This window comes from Sinohyriopsis cumingii, chromosome 15 (genome assembly GCF_028554795.1).
Source record: "Sinohyriopsis cumingii isolate HCF-2022 chromosome 15, ASM2855479v2, whole genome shotgun sequence".
Taxonomy (NCBI): Eukaryota; Metazoa; Mollusca; class Bivalvia; order Unionida; family Unionidae; genus Sinohyriopsis; species Sinohyriopsis cumingii.
Genome location: NC_142975.1, coordinates 107,902,326 through 107,924,211, shown reverse-complemented (window position 1 = coordinate 107,924,211; position 21,886 = coordinate 107,902,326). Strand labels below are relative to the sequence as shown.

General features: G+C 33.0%; 1 protein-coding gene across 4 annotated transcripts in view; it reads left to right on the top strand.

Annotated features, from left to right (window-relative positions):
* The window catches only part of LOC149782442 (leucine-rich repeat-containing protein 71-like), a 107,709-nt gene extending 87,766 nt beyond the window's left edge, over positions 1–19,943 (top strand). For all 4 annotated transcript variants that reach the window (XM_089933847.1, XM_089933850.1, XM_089933848.1 and 1 more), the window contains 5 exons: positions 7,742–7,842; positions 10,198–10,306; positions 13,816–13,919; positions 15,840–15,972; positions 19,142–19,943. In XM_089933847.1, the coding sequence (XP_089789973.1) occupies positions 7,742–7,842; positions 10,198–10,306; positions 13,816–13,919; positions 15,840–15,950 (425 nt within the window). In that variant the 3' untranslated portion in view covers positions 15,951–15,972; positions 19,142–19,943. The remainder of the gene's footprint in view (positions 1–7,741; positions 7,843–10,197; positions 10,307–13,815; positions 13,920–15,839; positions 15,973–19,141) is intronic.
* The last annotated feature ends 1,943 nt before the right edge of the window (positions 19,944–21,886 follow it).

Below are 21,886 nucleotides of genomic sequence, written 5' to 3'. Positions count from 1 at the left end.
CAGTAATGTAATGTGGATGATATTTCTTTGGATATTGTACTTTTGGAAATTTTACATGATTTAAGCACACTGCTAACTAAAATGACTGCTCCCTTGTGTTAAAAAATCAGCCTGAATTAGTCTAAAGTACACTGTACATAGAAGCTATTAAAATAGGGAAAATGAATTTTGCCAGACTAGATAATACCAGCTTCTGAAAGTGCAATGAATGAATTACCAAATATATAAAATATGAAAAACGTTATCAGCTCTTTTTTATACAGTTTACCTCTGAAGTTCAGGAAGTGAAAATGACCAAGTAGAGCTAGCACTTTTTTGAAAGGTTCACATTTGAAATAAGGCCAAGCTGTATACTCTATAACCCATAGTACACCCATCAATCATACATCAAAATAAAGGGAATTAAAGGTTCTTTTAATTATACCTAAGATATACAAGGTCTTTTTTAAATAGCCAGTATAACCAGTGAGGAAAGCCGGGGAAATTCTTTTTCTTTAAAATCCTAACCCTATGGAAAATACGAAACTGTATAGCGCCACATTAATGATACATTAGTACAGTACTGGAAGATTTCATCCCAGAAGTCATTGTTTGTACTAGTAGGGTTTAATGATGCATTAGTACAGTACTGGAAGATTTCATCCCAGAAGTCATTGTTTGTACTAGTAGGGTTTAATGATGCATTAGTACAGTACTGGAAGATTTCATCCCAGAAGTCATTGTTTGTACTAGTAGGGTTTAATGATTCATTAGTACAGTACTGGAAGATTTCATCCCAGAAGTCATTGTTTGTACTAGTAGGGTTTAATGATGCATTAGTACAGTACTGGAAGATTTCATCCCAGAAGTCATTGTTTGTACTAGTAGGGTTTAATGATTCATTAGTACAGTACTGGAAGATTTCATCCCAGAAGTCATTGTTTGTACTAGTAGGGTTTAATGATTCATTAGTACAGTACTGGAAGATTTCATCCCAGAAGTCATTGTTTGTACTAGTAGGGTTTAATGATTCATTAGTACAGTACTGGAAGATTTCATCCCAGAAGTCATTGTTTGTACTAGTAGGGTTTAATGATTCATTAGTACAGTACTGGAAGATTTCATCCCAGAAGTCATTGTTTGTACTAGTAGGGTTTAATGATATATTAGTACAGTACTGGAAGATTTCATCCCAGAAGTCATTGTTTGTACTAGTAGGGTGTAATGATACATTAGTACAGTACTGGCTATATCTAGCTACTTAAAAGTAAAGTTTTATAAAGATAAATATAAAGTTTTATATAATGAAAACATTTGGAACAAAAAGCTTTAAAAATAAATTAACATGATCATGGAGTATTAAATGATAAAAATGAAGTAAAGATGTTCAAATTCAGTAAATGGTATAAAAAATGAAAAAAGGTATAAAAAAGTAAAAATCCTAGAAACATAATCAAAATTGGTTAATTTAAAACTCAGCAGTTAATACAAGTAAAACTTTCATGGTTTATATTCGATTATGGCTATTACTTGGTCTATTAACTGTTTTTATCTTCAGATCTTCAATTATTTTGATTACTTGTCACAGTTCTAAGAATCTATATGTCATTCACAAGTGAGACACTTTGGAACACCTGTCTAGCCAGAGTTCATGGAGAAATATAACTTGCCCCCATTATTATAAAACTTTAATTGACTCCAAATCTTACTTAAATATATTCTTAATAATCAAAATTCTCATATTTATTGATATTTAGTAAGATTTCCAAGACTGGAGTAACATTTATTACTCAAACTGCAGAGTTAAGTTTCGAAATGAAGTCTGATATCCTTAGTTTTGGGCTTGTATGCATCATGTTATCTGAAATAAATACGGCAAAACCTATCTTGGGAGATCATACCTTTTGTCAGCAAAAAGTGGATGTTCTAGGCAGGCGGTTTTAAAAAACAGGTCTGTACAGGAGGGCCAGTTGTCAGTGTCATAGTTTAACTAGGTTTATGGAGGAATTATAATTGTAATTACTTTCCATATATTTTGTTCTTGATTCTTTGCTCTTGTTAAAACATGACATGCATTCCAATATGACACTAAAACAATAACTTTAATTTAAAGTTCACATATAGTTTGTGGGCATGGCAGTATATATATATATATATATATATATATATATATATATATATATATATATATATATATATATATATATATTACAAGGTCAGCTATAAGGTATTACACTTACTTATCATGTCCATCAATTTTCAAGTTAGGCAAGATAACTATTAAAATTGTAAAGTTAGCTATGATAACACTGAATTTTTCTGACCATATATTGTGAAGTTAGCTATGATAACACCAACTTATCCTGTCCATTAATTTTTAAGTTGGCAAAAATAACAATTACTTACCTGACTATTAAAATTGTAAAGTTAGCCATGATAACACTGAATTTTTCTGTCCATAAATTGTAAAGTTAGCTATGATAACACCAACTTATCCTGTCCATTAATTTTCAAGTTAGCAAAAATAACAGTTACTTACCCTGACTATTAAAACTGTAAAGTTAGCTATGATAACACTTCACTAATTTATCCTGTCCATAAAATAAACTTAGCTTTAATAACATTGACTTGTTCTGTCCAAAAATTCTAAAGTTAATTATGATATCACCAACTTATTCTGTCCATCAATTTTCAAGTTAGCCAGGACAACACTTACTTACTGTGACTAAAAATTTGAATGTTAACCAGGATAACACTTCACTCATGTATCCTGTCCATAAATTATAAAATAAGCTATGATAACACTTACTTGTTCTGTCCATAAATTGTAATGTTAGCAATGATAACACTGATTTATCTTGTCTTTAAAGTGTAACACTTTGATAACACTGATCAATCTTGTCCATAAAGTGTCAAGTTAGGTATCATGACACTGACTTGTTCTGTCCATAAATTGTAAAAGTTAGCTGTGATAACACTTACCTATCCTGTCCATAAAGTGTTAATATAGGTATTATGACACTGACTTGTTCTGTCCATATATTGTCAAGTTAGGTATCATAACACTGACTTGTTCTGTCCGTAAATTGTAAAGTTAGCTATGATAACACTTACCTATTCTGTCCATAAAGTGTTAAGATAGGTATCAAAACACTGACTTGTTCTGTCCATAAATTGTAAACTTAACTATAATAACACACATTTTTCCTGTCCATAAATTGTAAACTTAGCTATGATAACACACATTTTTCCTGTCCATAAATTGTAAATTTAGCTATGATAACACCAATTTTTCCTGTCCACTAATTGTAAATTTAGCTATGAAAACACCATTTTTTCCTGTCCATGGATTGTATAGTTAGCTATGAAAATACTGATTTTTCTGTTCTACAAACTATAAATTTAGCTACCAGTATGATAACACTTTGCCGACTTATCCTATCCATAAATTACAAATATATATATATATATATATATATATATATATATATATATATATATATATATATATATATATATATCCCAGAGCCAAAACCCTGGTCACACAAAAGTTTCAACTCAGTATACAAAAGTATCAACTGAGTAAACAAAAGGCTCAACTCAATAAACAAAAGGCTCAACTCAATAAACAAAAGGATGTACTAGATGTGTAATAGTGAAGATATGACAAGATCTCTCACCATGGAATGTTGGGCCTCGTGCAGGTTCTAAAAACAGTAACATCAATAAAGCAACATGGAATATAGAGCTGTACAATAACATTAGAATTAACTCATCAGGAAAAAGCAAATAATTTATTAAGAGAAAAATGCAGAGACCTTATTCGCCCCATTTGTTAGGTATCAAAGAAAGCAAAAGAGCAACCAAAGGAAAGTCCATAGCAGTTTTCAACAGCATACCTCTCTGGAATGAGTTTAATTTACAAAGAATAGGTGTTATTGCATAAAAGACAACCTGTTCTGACAGAGATATAGAATAACCCTTTCTTATTTCACAGATTTTAATTTGATTGAAAGTGTCATTTACTTTGACTTTAGGAATATTATTCAATGGTATGTTTTTGCATCGTCTAGTTCAGGTACAGGGGGGATAGCACATATTCAGGTCAGGTGCAGGAGGATACATTATAGTACAAATGTAAGGCAAGGGGGAAACATAATAACACAGATTTAGTCAGGTGCAGGGGGGTACATTATAGCACAGATTTAGCAGGTGCAGGGGGATACATTATAGCACAGATTTAGTCAGGTGCAGGGGATGCATTATAGCAGATTTGGTCAGGTGCAGGGGATACAATATAGCACAGATTTGGTCAGGTGCAAGGGGATACATTATAGCACAGATTTAGTCAGGTGCAGGGGGATACAATTTATAGCACAGATTTTTTCAGGTGCAGGAGGGATACATTATAGCACAGATTTAGTCAGGTGCATGGGGATACAGCATAGCACAAATTTAGTTAGGTGCAGGGGTATACATCATAGCACAAAATTAGTCAGGTGTATGGGGGATATATCATAGCACAGATGCAGGTGAGAAAGTGGGTCCCAGAGAACACAGCTGATAATAAATGATTACATTTAATTAGCTACTCCTTTACCATCTTTGATTCAAATCAATCTTTATATTGGCTGGTAATTACATCATCAGAAACAAACTGTTAAACTTTGCTCCAGTTAGGTTGAAAGTTTTGTAACATTCAGCAGATCAATAAAATGTTATACAGCAGTGTACCATTTATAATGTCAATAGGTTAAAGGTCAATAGGTTAAAGGTCGATGACTGAGGATACACATACCCAATCTTTTGATGGCATTTTGTACCTGCTGCATTGTCATAATTTTGATCATAAGCAGTTAAATGGCCAGGGTAGAAATGTAGATTAATGTCATCTACAATTTTTTGCTTTTGATAACATAGGTATTAATGTTAGAGCTTCAGGCTACATTCTGTCTGTTATCCTGGTTGTATTTTTCTTATTTCTGTATATGTCTCCATAAGGCAGAGCATATTATATTGTAATGTCTGCCTGTCCATCCATCCATCTATTCTCATTTCATTTTCACACAAAAGTTTAAGTTCTCCAGCATCTAGTAACCTCATTTTGAGATGGCTTGCACTTTAGGGTAATTAAGAAACGTTTTGATTTCAGGGTCAATAGGTCAAAGGTTTGGGTCATTTGGCTTTTGCAGAATAACATTTTGTTCTAGAGTATGTTTCTTGACCACACTTTTGTGAATAGTTTGCACTTAGGGTAATAAAGAAACCTGAAATTAATAGGGCAGTCTTTTGCTGAGGTGTCTGGTTATAATAGTGTACTACAAACAAACAAATGGTATTAATTGATGTATATTGAACATTATAATTGACTACCAACAGAATTTAACAAAACTAATGGAAGAGAATGTGACCATTTTGATGGGATCCATGATGATACCCATATTATAAAATGGGCAGTTGTAGATTGAGAGACCACTGTACTTCCAGAAGTTCTTTGTTTAGCATTATCAAAGCTTTTCTATCTGAAACAAGATTTGCTATTTCTGTGTATAAAAAAAGTTTTTGAAATCTTTATGAAAGAGGGAAATGTAAATTTTCATATTTGATTGTTTATTCAGACCATTTTTGTAAAGTATGAACAATGCCATAATTGTTTTCTTGGAATCAGTTTTTGTCAGAATGCAAATTGTTGCTGTCCAAACTTTTGTTGATTCTTGTTTGATACTAATAAAGATGTTTCCTGCCAATTGCTTGGCGTTCATTATGAGATAGAGAAGAGCTTGCAAATATGCAGAAACATGTTTCTATCCTTTATATATTTGAAGAGTGCTTATAACGAAACTTTTGGCAATGAGAGATTAATCCCTTCTGAGCCTATAGCATTATTTCTACTTCTAGTTACTAAGAATAGTTTGTACTGCTAACAATTTGCACTTTTCTATATTTAGCTTCTTTGGCTTACTGGCCTTTAAAAAGCATCTTGCTATTTGAAAGCCAAGGAATATACCTAAAACTTTTAGTTCTGAGAGGAAAGGATTATACTCATCTGGGACACCTCATAGTTTTTCTGCCAAAATCCACCTCAGAAATTATCTGATGGAATAATACAGCAAAAAAAGAGGGAATTTGATGGAAAGTTGCAGAAAACTGACATGCTAAAGTATCTAAGCAAAATGGAACTGTGTCAAAAGTATTATGATATCTTAGTGAAATTATTTGTACAAATTTAATAAAAAGAACCTTTTTCCACTAAATTCCTATTTGAAAAAATAGAACCATGGGAGTGTTTGATAAGTTGCTATACTGAATGCCATGGTGATGAGACATACACATGACAGCACTTTGTGAACATGTTGCATGTACAGGCAGTGATGGCTACTGTGATATTTTTGAGGTGCTTTTTTTTAATCATTTATGGAAATGCCCAAGCATTTTCCAGCTGGATTATACTTCATTGGTTGCCTCCCTTGATATTGACAGATTCTCTGTACAATCATTTCAGAACAAAATGCTCATAAAGGTAATTTTCAGAATTTTTTCTTTCAAAATATTATTTTTTTAAAACTATTATCTATTAAGAGATAAAGAAAAGAAAAGACTTACACATTTAAAATTCAGATTTCAGGTATTTAGAGAAATATTTATATTTGTATACAATCATAAAAAGGAACACGGCTATCAATATTTGTCAATTTATGTTCATCCCTTTGAGCCTGTGTAATATAATGTATTTCCCAAATCCTCCACTCCATTAGTATTCTTAGTACTTTGATTAGAATTGTGGATGTAATGTTTTTTTCTTTATGATGTGTATGGGGATCAACCAGCAGACATCATTTTAAAAAGTTAATGTGTCAGTCAGGAACTGTTAAACATGAATCTTAAGTCTAATTGTTTTTGGTACTAAAATGTCATATTAAAAAATCAAAGCATTCTTTGATCAAATTAAAATTAGTCACCAGATTTCACAAGCCTTTGCAATACTTCTGTGCAATGAGTATACACTGGAGTTCGTTACAATGAGAATACCATGGAGTTGGTTACTAGTGTCACTGAAACAACATTAAATCATTTTGTAAAGTACCTAACTGTTTTAAGAGATGGAACTATTTAGTGTAAACAAGAACATATATGTAGTAAATGGAGGGAAAAATGTATTGCTATGATAGTCATCTTTATTTCAGTTGTATTCATGTCACTTAGGAGAGAAATTTAGGGTGCATCCAATGTGTACTTATATATTATTATGATAATGTTTATTATATTTAAATTCCCACTTAGTCCAATTATTATAGTAGTGGATGTAACCTACACAACTTCGAGTTAACAGTTCATGTATTTACCATACACTTTTGAAAATAAGTTGGATCCATCTGCACACTGCATAAACCCAGATCTGCCAGGGCACCCATAATGCACTGATAGATTTACTGACTAGGGTCACTGCAGTTAATAGTAATCAGTAAAACAAATAAGAGACCCTGTCCTGCCAGTGTACTATATGCAATGGCATATCAGAGTCGATGTGGTTTGCAGTTGGACTCTTCTTATAAGTAATTCTTACATGTGTCTACATCATAACTTTATAACTGATAGGCTTAAATTTTCAAATTAATGTCACTGAGAATTTTAATTTAATGACCTCAGTAGAATTTAGGTCACTGTGCAAAATGTTTAATTTCCTGGAAGTTTTGTTTAAATATGATTAATGTCATAAATCTCATTGACTCTTTTCCATACAAAATCTAATGTTACCTTTCAGCCTCCATGGTGAATGAACCAGGAAAAGGTGGCAAGGGACCAGGAAAGCCAGGGGGTAAAAAACCAGGAGACAAACTGAAGCCTGGTAGCCAAGCTGACGAGGTGAGGCATGATAAAGACACAAGTACTGAAGCTTTTCATTTGAGATCAGATGTAACTCTTGCATAATAACTTGCAAGTGACAGGGTCCATCAATATTTACCACAACAAATACAAAGGTTCAAGATAGTGAAGGAAACTAAAATTTAGATACACCATCAACAAATCTTTTTCAAAACCCAAAAGTGGCTTCCATTTCAGCAAAGAAGTTGGTTCCAAAAGGTTTACAAGTCTCTTAATCTGTACATGGATTGGCTCCTGATTATCTTAAATGTAACTTTAAGTTTATTGAAAGTGTACTTATGTATGAACTAAGATTCATCTCAAACAACAAATTGTATTACCGAAATCTATTTACCTAAACAAAAATCAGAGTTTTATAAGAAGAGTTATGCTTTTTTTGGAGTCAAAATATTGAATTCCATACCACCTTATATAAAGTCAACTGACTCATACCAAGCTTTCAAAAAGCTTTCTAATCATCTACAGAAACAACCTTTGGTATGATTTTGTACTATTGCTTATTAAAACATTGTTATATCATGTACTCACCTACAATGTTTTACACATGTTTGCTGCTACTGTTTGCATGAATCCTACTCATCCTTGAAGCCTAATGCATATTTTTTTGTAGCAGATCAGTTGTCTAGATTTTAGTCTTTGTTTTTTAAAGACACCCCATCTTGTAAAAATTGTGCATTATATATATATATATATATATATATATATATATATATATATATATATATATGCACACACTAACATCATTGTAGAAGGCCTCATGGAAGAATGGTCAGTTGACTAAATGAGCGTCTTCTTTAAATAAATTATTTTTTGTTATTGTTGTTATTATTATTATGCCCCCATAATAAAACCCTCTGTTCATGTGGGACACATTTTTACTATCCACAAGTGTCCATTTTAGACAGATGTCACTTGATATTCCAAGCTAAAAATGCAGTTTATAATTATTTATGGCACTGGATTTCATGTACTCTTAATCTGTCTGTTACGTATATTTAATTTGCATTTTTTGTTCATTAGTTTTTTGTTTATTTTTTTATTTCATTATATGCTATTGTAATGTAACATTGCATGTTGGACTTAATCTTATCCAAAATCAAGTTTATTTTCTACCTGACCTGAATTATTGAATTTTTAAAATTACTGTAACAACTAATACATAGCTAAAATATTCTCTGTTTGTATGGATTTAATATGAGGATTTTTATAAATAGAAGTAAATATATTTATTTGGGTCTCGATCTAGGTGATTGGGATTCCCCTGGTATACCTGACATAGTCCAGGTTTTATATTGTAATTTTAATAACCTTCTACTTATAACTAACCTTCCAGATTTAAATTTTCCATTAGGAAATAATTTTTATTTAGAAAATGCTAATTATGACCGGAGGTCAAGTAGAGTACTATATAATCTTTTCACTGGAAAGATTCTTCATTCATGCTTTAAGATCTAGCAGAATAAATTATATTTTTTTTGTGTCTAGTCGTTCATTGGGCTGGAATTTGTTTCTTCAAATTATTCAAGAGATTTTTCTCTGGAAATACAGAGTGTTCATTAAAAAAAAATCTTGGACAGACTTGGAATTATATTACTGTAATTCACCAATAGATTTTGGTACAATACCACCATAAAGGCCACCACAGACACATCAACACTTTCGGCATTGGATTTAATTTGGATCTCCACTAAAGTTTATTCAGATCTTTTATTATTAAGACTTGTGTCTTTAATTCTAGGATTATTTTGGGATTTCATTTGCAATACTATATGCTCTTTTTTCTTTTTGATTTTGTATTCTAGGGAAATAAATAATTTGTTGAATTTTACAAAGCTTGTTGCTTTTCACTCTTTTCTGTTACTTCTTTTGAGAGCATAGAGTCGTAACACTGTCATTAAAATGATGGGTGATGCACAAGAAATACTTTTGCACTGGTTAATATGTAGGTCATCACTGGTTAATATATAGCTGATATCCTGGTTAATACATAGTTAATACACTGGTTAATACATAGTTAATACACTGGTTAATATGTAGTTAATACACTGGTTAATACATAGTTAATACACTGGTTAATATATAGCTGATATCCTGGTTAATACATAGTTAATACACTGGTTAATACATAGTTAATACACTGGTTAATATGTAGTTAATACACTGGTTAATACATAGTTAATACACTGGTTAACATGTAGTTCATCACTGGTTAATATATAGCTGATATCCTGGTTAATACATAGTTAATACACTGGTTAATACATAGTTAATACACTGGTTAATACATAGTTAATACACTGGTTAATACATAGGTAAAGTCCATGTCTTTTACAGGTATTTGACAGTCCAGAGGTAATCAATCCATTGCTGGAACATTCTGAATTAATAAAAGGACAACTTTGGAATTCTGGAAACAGAGTGTTGATCAACCTGAATCTCTCAAGTATGTATCATTGTGGCTGAGCAATAGCTTTCTTAATCTTGTTCAGCCAGACTTCTCATGTGGTTTCACGAGATCTCAGTCATATGAGCATCTATTAAAAGGTGACTTTTGCTTGTTACATGTCAGAACAAGGCTTTCCAAAAATTGGATAAGAAATGTCTTTTAGAGTCTGCTTGAAGAAGACAAAATTATTGAAAGTTAGACTAATATTTATCCTTGTTATGATCCTGTCAGTTACGTCCGGTCATAACCATCAATTACAAAAAACAAATCCACTGTGTGGAGCCCAAAGCTCTACTGAAACATTGCTGACCACATTTCTATCCAACTGTGTTGTGGTCATGACCATTGTGTCCAGTCATAATTTCAATTTTAAAAAAAAGCTCTATCAAAAAACTGCTGATCCCATTTCCTATAAATGTTGGTGTTAATGATATAATAATAACTTTAGTGGTACATGTACTTTAGTCAACACTTCTTTCAGTAATGAAAAGCTGACATCCGGAAACAGACCAGGAAAGATAATTGGATTACTTACCTTACCATAATTAAATATAGGTTCTGGACACATATTAAAATAAAATATGGCCGCTTGTGATAAATTTTACAATTTTGCACTTATATGTTGTCCGCTGGTCATGTTAGAAGGGTGGCCTTTCTTGAGGGGTACTTTTGAATGCAAACTCGTCAGTGCCATGGGATTATGACTGTAAAGAGTGAGTGGCCACTGTTCAGTGGCTGTTCATGAGGGGGACCACTGTACAAGGTATTGCTTGGCTGATAGTGATGATGACATTACATATTTTTGTTTACATAATTCCACATGCCAAATGTAATACATATCAGAGCACTTACTATGTGGTTTTCTTTTTTTCTGTGATTTATTATAATAAAATTATTAAATATTATTTTTTAGGGGTCTCTGTGTGGAATCAGGCTCACTGCATTTCACTAATTTCTTTTCTGATGTTTAACATCATCTTGTTAATGATACTTACTGTACAACAGTTTTGTCAAAGTCAGGGAAAACAAAAAGAATATTACTAATATTTTATACCATCAAAAAAGTATTCTTGAAAAAAGAAAAGTAACTCAAATTTGAGGAAATTTTCAGATTTTCCTGAGAGATAAAGCAAGAGAATTCAAGAAAATATGACATCAAATTCTTTATGTCTGTTGAAAATTCAAAGTAAGATTAAATGTTGCCTGTGAAGTAATTAGATAGAAAAATATATCTCAGTCTGAGGAAGTTTTACATGGGGCCCTGAGTGGCCGAGTGGTCTAAAGCACTCACCGATTATGGATCATTGCCATTTCACCTCTGTCTGCATGAATTTGAGTCTCAGGTTCAGCTAATGTGGGTATGTGAGAAAGCTTGCCAATATCTTCTCTTGGGTCAGTGGTTCTTTTGGGGGTTTTCCCCGGTTCTTCCTCCACCATTTACACTGGCTGCCATGTATAGCCTATCTTGTGCTGAAAAATGGTGTTAAACCCTACAACAACAAAAACAACAAGTACATATATAGCAAAACTAGATTCAGATTAAAGAACCACAGCATGGCACTATATTCCCTAGAACCCCTTAAATTAAGCTGTAATACATTTTAGCAGAAATAATATATACATCATTTAGTTTGTTAGAGAGTAAGAAAAAAATAAAACGTGAGTCAGGTCCAAAAAGATATATATTCAGTTTTTGCATGGACATGATATTTTTTTGTGTGATTCAGACACCTAAATTAGGGCAGTTATATTCCAGTGTATCAGTCATACAGGAGATGGTAACAGTAAACTTAATCACATTGCTGTTGATATGATTCAGACACCTAACATTGGGGACAATTATGTTCTAATATATCAGTCATACAAAAGACTTTACCTACAGACTCAATCACATTGCCACATTTAGACACCAAACATTAAGGCAGGTATGTTTTAATGCATCAGTTGTACAATAGACTTTACCAACAGGCTCCATAGCAATGCCACTGATGTGATTCAGACATCCAACATTCGGGCAGGTATGTTTTAATGTCTCAGTTTTACAATAGACTTTACCAACACGCTCCATAGCAATGCCACTGATGTGATTCAGACATCCAACATTCGGGCAGGTATGTTTTAATGCCTCAATTTTACAATAGACTTTACCAACAGGCTCCATAGCAATGCCACTGATGTGATTCAGACATCCAACATTAGGGCAGGTATGTTTTAATGCCTCAATTTTACAATAGACTTTACCAACAGGCTCCATAGCAATGCCACTGATGTGATTCAGACATCCAACATTCGGGCAGGTATGTTTTAATGCCTCAATTTTACAATAGACTTTACCAACAGGATCCATAGCAATGCCACTGATGTGATTCAGACATCCAACATTCGGGCAGGTATGTTTTGATGCCTCAATTTTACAATAGACTTTACCAACAGGCTCCATAGCAATGCCACTGATGTGATTCAGACATCCAACATTCGGGCAGGTATGTTTTAATGCCTCAATTTTACAATAGACTTTACCAACAGGCTCCATGGCAATGCCACTGATGGGATTCAGACATCCAACATTCGGGCAGGTATGTTTTAATGCCTCAATTTTACAATAGACTTTACCAACAGGCTCCATGGCAATGCCACTGATGTGATTCAGACATCCAACATTCGGGCAGGTATGTTCTAATGTGTCACTGATACATCAGATCTTATCAACTCTTTGTATTATAATCTTACTCAGTTATAGTTCATTTCTTTTGACTTTATATATGATAACAAAAACTATTAATGGTTTAGCTATTTGAAAGACACAACATGTCTGTCTGTCCATTATTTCAACTTCAATATACTTGACTGGATCACATAAATGGATTGGAAGAAGACCTATTACATGAATTTCCTTGATCTCAGTATGATTTCAAGTGCTAAAGGTCAAGGTCAAGGAAAATTGCAGTACCTTTTGGATCTAAAGAGACATAACAGACATGGTTCTTGTTCTTATCATGGACTTCCCAGATGAGAATGGGGAATAAAATGTTGACCTTTCTCAGTATGTCCATCTGATCAAGTTTTGCATTTAGGTCACTGTGCACATGTTTCTAGTTGCAATTATGCACCCAGACTTGCAGCAGACATATCTTGATTTGGTCCTCGCTGTCTGTCATCAGGGTGAATGTCCATCCATGCATCCTAAGAAGCATGTTTAGCACTATTTCACAAAACATTACTCATCATAATTATATACATATGAATTTTGTATCTACATGTAGGTGACCTTATTAGGCTTTCAATCTGTCACATTTTTTCAATTTTTTTAACAGAAGAAACTTGTTGACATGGTTAAGTATGTGTGTTTTACGAACACAATTCTAGTTTTGTTCTCTTTTTAGATTCTTCTGAATTTCCACTTTGATTGCATTGTATAATATTTTGTCTATTTAATTTTTATAGTCTCCAAATCAGTTAATAATCATTAATTCACAGCTTCTGCCTGTTTCTTTTATTGTTTTCAGGAAATCAGATTGGCGAAATGGGTATGAACAGTTTATTGCTTTCCATTGAACACCAGAGTTTCAACTCCAGCAGTAGTACAGGGCTGATGAGGCTATGCATAAGTGTAAGTTTTTGTTCATGGTTACACTCAGTCTTTGTTCATGGTTACACTCAGTCTTTGTTCATGGTTACACTCAGTCTTTGTTCATTGTTACCCTCAGTCTTTGTTCATGGTTACACTCAGTCTTTGTTCATGGTTACACTCAGTCTTTGTTCATTGTTACCCTCAGTCTTTGTTCATGGTTACACTCAGCCTGGCTGTTTGGCTTACATAGCAAGCACATTTTTTTTTTGTTTTTGAAGGCAGGGGTCAGGGATATCGGTGAGAAGGGACTCTTGACAGAAACAGCAAAAAAATTCATGGTGCTAAAAGCAGATGACTTGGATTAAAAAGACAGTTCTTATTCCTCATGTACAAAAATGGGAGGGGGATATAGCAGATCGCATATTCATTTGTGTATTTGTTTGCATGTTCATGTGTGTTCTTGTGTTCACTCATTTGTTTGCTACACCTTCAATATTTTTCCATCTGTTTCATCCACACTCATGAAAATTTGTATGTGGATGCATTTTCAAGGAGATTAACTTAGCCATATCAAAACTAGGTCAGTGTGACCCAGAGTTTAGCTTTATTGTCAGAACCCCAGGTGATTGAGTGGCCTAAGCACTCATCTTTACAGATCACTGACACTTCACCTATGTCCACATGGGTTGAAGTCTTGGCTCAGTCAATGTGGGTATGTGGGAAGGCTTTCCAGTAGCTTCTTGTTTGTTGGTGGTTTTTCTCAGGGTTTTCCCAGGTTCTTCTCCACTAGATATACCGACTACCATGGGTTGATGGAAAGGAAACGGATCAACAAGAAAGAGTATAGACAATAAATATGTGCCTTTGACAATTTTGTTTGCTTTATTAGAACTTTAAAGTGGTTTTTTTAAATGTATCACTGTAAGTTATTTTTAAGGACAATCCACAGGTAGGGTTTGGATGGATAATATCTTAGGAGTATGTTATTTTACCAAGAAATAAGATGACTATACATAAATGTTACTGTGATGTCAGACCCTTTCACTTATTGAAATTGCCCGAGACAATCAGTCTGTTAATTTTCTTGTGCTATCATGCCAAATGACCAGTACGTTTGCAACAGTTGACAAAATAAATCCAGATTAGCCATTAAATAAGCACTTGATAAGATTCTTCTATAGGCATTGCTGTAGCGTTTGATTGATTCTTTTCATGTTTTAATAGTAGACAGCATAGAACATTTAATTAGTCGGTGGTCATTGAGGAAAATAATGCATTACTTTCCATGGTATGGTCATTGAAATGCATCAGAAAATTAGGAGTACACAAAATACACAAGAACATTATGTCATTGTACAGGAAACAAACTTTATGTTTCCTTGGGAATGAGTAAATTGGTTTATTGAATAAATTCATTATGGCTCGGATGTCATCATGATATCTTTGAGGTGGAGACAACCAGAAGAGCAGAAAAAAAACACTAACCCTGGATGGATGCCTTTATATACCATACCACATGGACAGAACCTGGTATCAGAGACGTGCAAAGTGAGTTTATTGACACTGTGCTATCCTTTTCCTCAAATCTAAAAACAAAACAACATATTATCAATTTTGGCAACACTTGTACTCAGAATATGCATGTATGGACCTGCAGCATAAATCTGTAATTTTCATGGTCGTCAAAAAATGAGAAGATTACTGGGTTTTTGTTGCATGCAGTAATTCTTGTACAAATTGTAACACAATGAAAGTTCAAAAATAAGAAAGAATTCAAAATGAATATTATTTTTTCAATTATTCATCACCGGTAAGTAACAATTCTGGTACTGTTTATACTCACGAACAAGTCGGGTCGAATTGCATACAACATAGATTTTGATCGGGTGCGACATAAAACACCAGCAGAACAGGGTCTGTATTGTTTGTAGTAACAATATGCCTAATTGTCAATTTCAGAAGAACAGAATAGCTGCTGACCATCCTACTGTGACAAAGTTGCTTAGTACAGTGGAGAAAAATGACCCATTTTACAAACCACCACCACAGACACCCGAGGAAAAATCATAGTTACAGGAACACCATATTTATTGTAAGTAGTTTTTTATATTTAATACTAAGTATAGTTTTGTATGATACCCTTCCACATTTTTCATAATTTATATTGTATAAATATGTTAAAGGATGCTGTAAGAGCATTGCAATCAGATACAAAATCATGCATTTTTCAGACTTGAAAAAATGTAAAGGGAGTGATTCTAAAGTTTATCGTTGACACAGACCAGATCCAAATTTTGTTTGTTTGTTTGGTATTCATGTGGAGACTTACCTTTTAAAGAAACAACTTATCATTACATATTATGTAGCAATGTCAGAATTAGCAGATTTGCAGTTGAAATGAACAAAAACTTGAATAGAGCTCTGAAAAAGCCATTAAAATGTCTAACCATGCTAAAATGTGTCCGACTAAAGAGAAACCAGTTTTATAATTAAATCAGCCTTGGCTACAGTCCATAACTAGATGAAAGATAGAAAGATTCTTTGACAGAAGCAAATTTAAAAGTATTTGTGTTGGAATTATGTCACCAATGAGATAATATGATCACACCCTAGAATTACTTGGGCCAAGTTATAAAAAAGAAATGGTTTCCTGTAATAGGCTTAAGAATACAGTGCAACCCTGCTGTAAATCGCCCCGCTATAACACGGATTCGGATATAACGTGGTCAAGGTGTGGCTCCTGAAATTTCATATATTCATTCGCACATGAAAAAATATTTTTTGTTCAAAGTACGTGAAATAGTGTATAAAAAATGTATTATCATTATGGGGAAGAGATCGCATATGAATTCGAATTTAATATGATTGTGGCATGGTTCCTGAAATTTTAAATACATGTATGTATGTGTATTTTTCTCGTATCGAGAAAGAATATTTGTTTCAAGTATGAGAAATAGTGTGTAAAACGTTTATTATCATTTTGGGGAAGTGTTCGCATATGAATTTCAATATAATACGATCGTGGCATAGCTTCTGAAATTTAACAATATCACCAGGTTCTTGAAGTGTTATGTCAAAATAAACATTATCGGAATGTTACTTATTACTGGTCCATGAGTAAAGCCAGTAAGTCGTCTTTGTGATTGTCTTCAATTAATTCTGTATACAATCGTTGCTCAAACAAGAGACAACATGTGTTTGCTCTTTAACTGCATACAAAACCAAGCTGCAGACAATGTAGTGGTTGATAAAAGATTCTCACAGTTTAATAAACATAAAAAACAAAAGCCACCAAGATGTTTTCTGGGCTTGGCAGTGTTATTAGATGCAATCAGTTGACCAGTAAATAATGTTCACTTATTAGCTGGAAATTCAAAGGGTATGAAATTGTACATGCGTTCAACGGTAAACTTTTTAAAAAAGTGACTTGTGACCATTGCTGGCCTACTGCACTTAGTTCTCTGGTTTTACATGAGTATGATGTTTGTTTATGAACTCGTTATTAATTTTCTATTTTTTTATAAAAATATTTTACCGTTACAGAAAAGCAAGTTCACAAACGCAAGTCATTCTCTGCACTTTGTACAAAAAAAATTATTATCATTTTGGGAAAGAGATCGTGCATGAATTAGAATATAATACAATATATAATACGATTGTGGCGTGGTTCCCGAAATTTTAAATACATGTATGTGTATTTTTCTTATACCAGGAAAGAATATTTTTTTTTTAAGTACGAGAAATAGTGTGTAAAATATTTATTATCATTTTGGGGAAAAGTTTGCATATGAATTCAAATCTAATACCGTCATGGCTTGGCTTCTGAAATTTAACAATTTCACCAGGTTCTTGAAATATTATGCAAAAAAAAAACATTATCGGAAATGTCATTAATTACTGATCCATGAGTAAAGCCAGTAAGTTGTCTTTATGATTGTCTTCAATTAATTCTGTATTCAATCATTGCTCAAACAATAGCTGACATGTGTTTCTTCTTTAACTACATATACAACCAAGCAGCAGACAATGCAGTGGTTGATAAAAGATTCTCACAATTTAATAAACATCAAAAAATGAAAGCTGCCAACAGTTTGCTGGGCTTGGTGGTGTTATTAGACGCAATCAGTTGACCAGTAAATAATGTCTGCTTTATTAGCTGGAAATCGAAATGGCATGAAATTGTACATGCATTCAACTTTAAAAAATTTATAAAATTGACTTGTGACCATTGCAGGCCTACTGCACTTAGTTCTCTGGTTTTACTTGGGTATGGTGTTTGTTTATGAACTCAGTATTAAGTTCCTATTTTTTATTAAAATATTTTACTGTTATGGAAAAGCAAGTTCACAAACACAAGTCATTCTCTGCACTTTGCGCAATGGTTAGTATAGTAGTTTTCACACGTTTCTTTCGGTATTCACAAAATATGAAGTAAAAGTTAATGCACGCTGAAAGCATTCTTGATGTAGTCGTTCAAACGAATAGGCGTACAGACGCTAATTATTGGAAATTTTTAGTGGATAAATGTACACAGAAACGCATATGAGAAGTTTTTAGCAGTATGAAATTTGTACAGACACTGTTCATAGATCCTGGAATACAATGAACCATACATGTGCTGTGTCTTTCTTAACCTAATTTTGCTGGTAATTTTTCTCATTTAATTCAGACACATAATGATGTTTGACAAAATTATTGAATAGTTTAAATATGTATGCAATTTTTGCAATGGAAATACATGTATTATGAATTAAATGCAAGCCCTGATGGTACGATATTAGACAGCAAGTAAACGGTTCATGCTTTACATTAGACATTGAATTCAGACACAATGATCTCGGGAAAAAATTATTGAATATTGTAAATATGTGTGCAGTTTTTCAATGGAATTACATGCATTATAGATGAACTGCATGCTAGGACAGCATGATAGTAAACGGTGTTGATACCTTATTTATCATATACATTAGACATGAATACACGTGTCAGTGAGTTGTTCTCTGAAAATCTAAAATAATGTAAAACCCCGATATTAACATGATAATTGGGGTCCAAAAATTTTTTTAAGCACAGAATTTGTATGAATTTTGCAATGTACAGAATTAATATTTAGAAATGATATAAGATACAATATTGATGATTACAGTTTATTGCAAAAATGTTATTATAAATAAGATAAATTTACAGTATTGTGAAATTGAAATGGCAGAAAAAGTATGAATTACGCATCAAGAACAATTTTTTAATATTCCTTTTTTCAGAATGTTTGTTTTTGTGACATTGTCAGATTGCCATTGAAAATCAGGAGGAAATGCAGAAATTGAAGATATATACACTGGTCTATCAGCAGGAAATGCAGAACTGAAGATATGTTGTACATTTGTCTATCAGCAGGAAATGCAGAATTGAAGATATGTTGTACATTTGTCTATCAGCAGGAAATGCAGAAATTGAAAATATGATGTACACTGGTCTATCGGCAGGAAATGCAGAAATTGAAGATATGATGTACATTGGTGTATATATTTAGTTATAAACAAAACTGAACCTTTCTTTTAGATCAGGGTTTAAATAATCTAGGAATTTTGTACCTTCTTGGAAACAAAATAATTATTTGTCTGAACAAGATGGACACCGATATGCAGAATTACTCCATAACTTTGAAATTAATATTTTGTAATTCACATCTGTTAATACATTCCATCCATAACATATTGTGGTAGTACATATAGGATGAAGTTATTTAAAGTATGTAACTTCACTGTACTAATTTAATAATGAAATATACAGAAAATGATGTTTTTATTCTTCTCATATTTAATGCAAATTCCTTTTACCAAAAACATACTGTACATGTACAAATAGAGAATGCATAATTGAGTTTTAGAAAGTTAAATTGAATATTTATTAATTAAATATATAAGAATTACAGCCTGTGATGTTTTATTGTACTCAGCTTTAATGTAAATTCTAGTACATGCTGTATATGTTGTACAGATAAAAAAATACTGAGATTATGTAATAGAGTTCTAAAAAATTAAATTGAATATTAATCGGCACAAATCATTACTTTTTTCTTCATGCTCATCATGGCATGCCTAGGGTCTTACATTGCATGGAGGGTTGGTCATTTTACATGTAAAATTGTTCAGTAGTGGTTACTTTATATCTGCCAGCCATAAGGAAAATTAAAATTATGTGCCCACTGGATAAGAAAATATTTAATTGTGGATCAAAAAGTCAGAGGTCAAGGTAACTGGGACTGGAAGAAGAACAAAAAAATGTCTTATCATAATAAATTCTAGACCTTATACCTTGGACAAAGTTTATGAAATGCATGTTGACCTTGGGATGCGAAGGTCAAGGTCATTATGGCTCTAGTTTTAGATAGACTTTTGTTCTTTATGTATCTTCATTATCAAGCTTATGAATAGCTTGCACTTAGGGCATTAAAAAATCTGTTGATTGTTGGTGTGAAATAGGATAGAAGTCCTAGTCATGGTAAGTCTAATAAGTAAATAATCATTATGGTTTCTGCATATTGAAGTTGATGACCATATATCATAACTATAAAGGTCATGGTCACTGAAACCTATTGATCAATAATCTCCAAAATCAACAATACACTACTAGTGCCTACACAGAGGACAAGTAATTATGGGGTGGGTGTATAATGTGCCATTCTTGTTATTATTGTTTACTAATTGAACCAGAAATCAGCTACACATACATGACCTTGCCTCAGCAATGAAGCTTAAGCTGATCAGATGTTAATGGCTGGACTCGGGATAGGAATTGGATTAAATGTTATAAACCAAAATTAAGTCTAAAAAAGGATGGACAAATGAGATTAGATTGTGATTTGGAGTAAAATATTTTGCTTGCATGCCCTTTCTCTCTCATAAGTCCAGTTTGTTTTTGGTTTTGTGCAGCATAGTAACACTGTTTTTTTCTGAGGCAAGTAGAATAATGTGATTGCAACAGTAGGTCATCTCATGATTGGAATTAAACCTGTACACTTCTGGCAACCAACCAAAAAACCTGTACACTTCTGGCAACCAACCCAAAAACCTGTACACTTCTGGCAGCCAACCCAAAAACCTGTACACTTCTGGCAGCCAAACCAAAAACCTGTACACTTCTGGCAGCCAACCCAAAAACCTGTACACCTCTGGCAGCCAACCAAAAACCTGTACACCTCTGGCAACCAACCCAAAAACCTGTACACTTCTGGCAACCAACCCAAAAACCTGTACACTTCTGGCAACCAACCCAATGCCTCAACTACTCAGCTACTACGACTACCCAGTTGATCTTGCTCTTGTCTGGATTACCAAGGCTGACCAAAATATTTTGTCAATTTTGTTTTCCCCAAAGCATTTCTATCTACTTTGTGAAACACTGTATTCTTTCATGACCAGGGAAGTTTTAGCTAGGTTTAGAAAGGTGATTTTGTAATGGCAACTGTACTGCAACATTAGAATTGCTTGAGTGTAAGTTATCCTCTGTTTAAAAAGAAGCAAAACAAAAACTAAACTTGTTTTTATAGGTGTTAGGTCAGCTCACCTGGACACAAAGCCAAATGCACTTACAACATAGCCTTGCAAACTTCTCAAAAGCCACTAAAAAAATTATTTCAAACAAGTTCAGGAGACCGCATTCTGGCATGAAGGTTTTTCAATCATGTACACGTTAAGTACATCTGCCATCACTATGGCTACCATTATTAAACAAATGAAAAACCTTGCAGTGATTGCTTCTTAACAACCACTCAAAAGAACTGGCATAGAGGGCTTTCATTTTTTCTAATACAAATTATGCTAATCAAATATGGCCAACGTTACTATAAATAATAAAAAATTTAAATGCCTTATCAAAAACTAAACAGAATTTGACCAAACGTGAAAGAAGACATCCTGCCACCCTTACTAAGCATAACAAAAAGCTTTTATACAACTTCTCAAACTTTGATCACACAAAATTAGTTGGTTTTTTGACAGAATCTA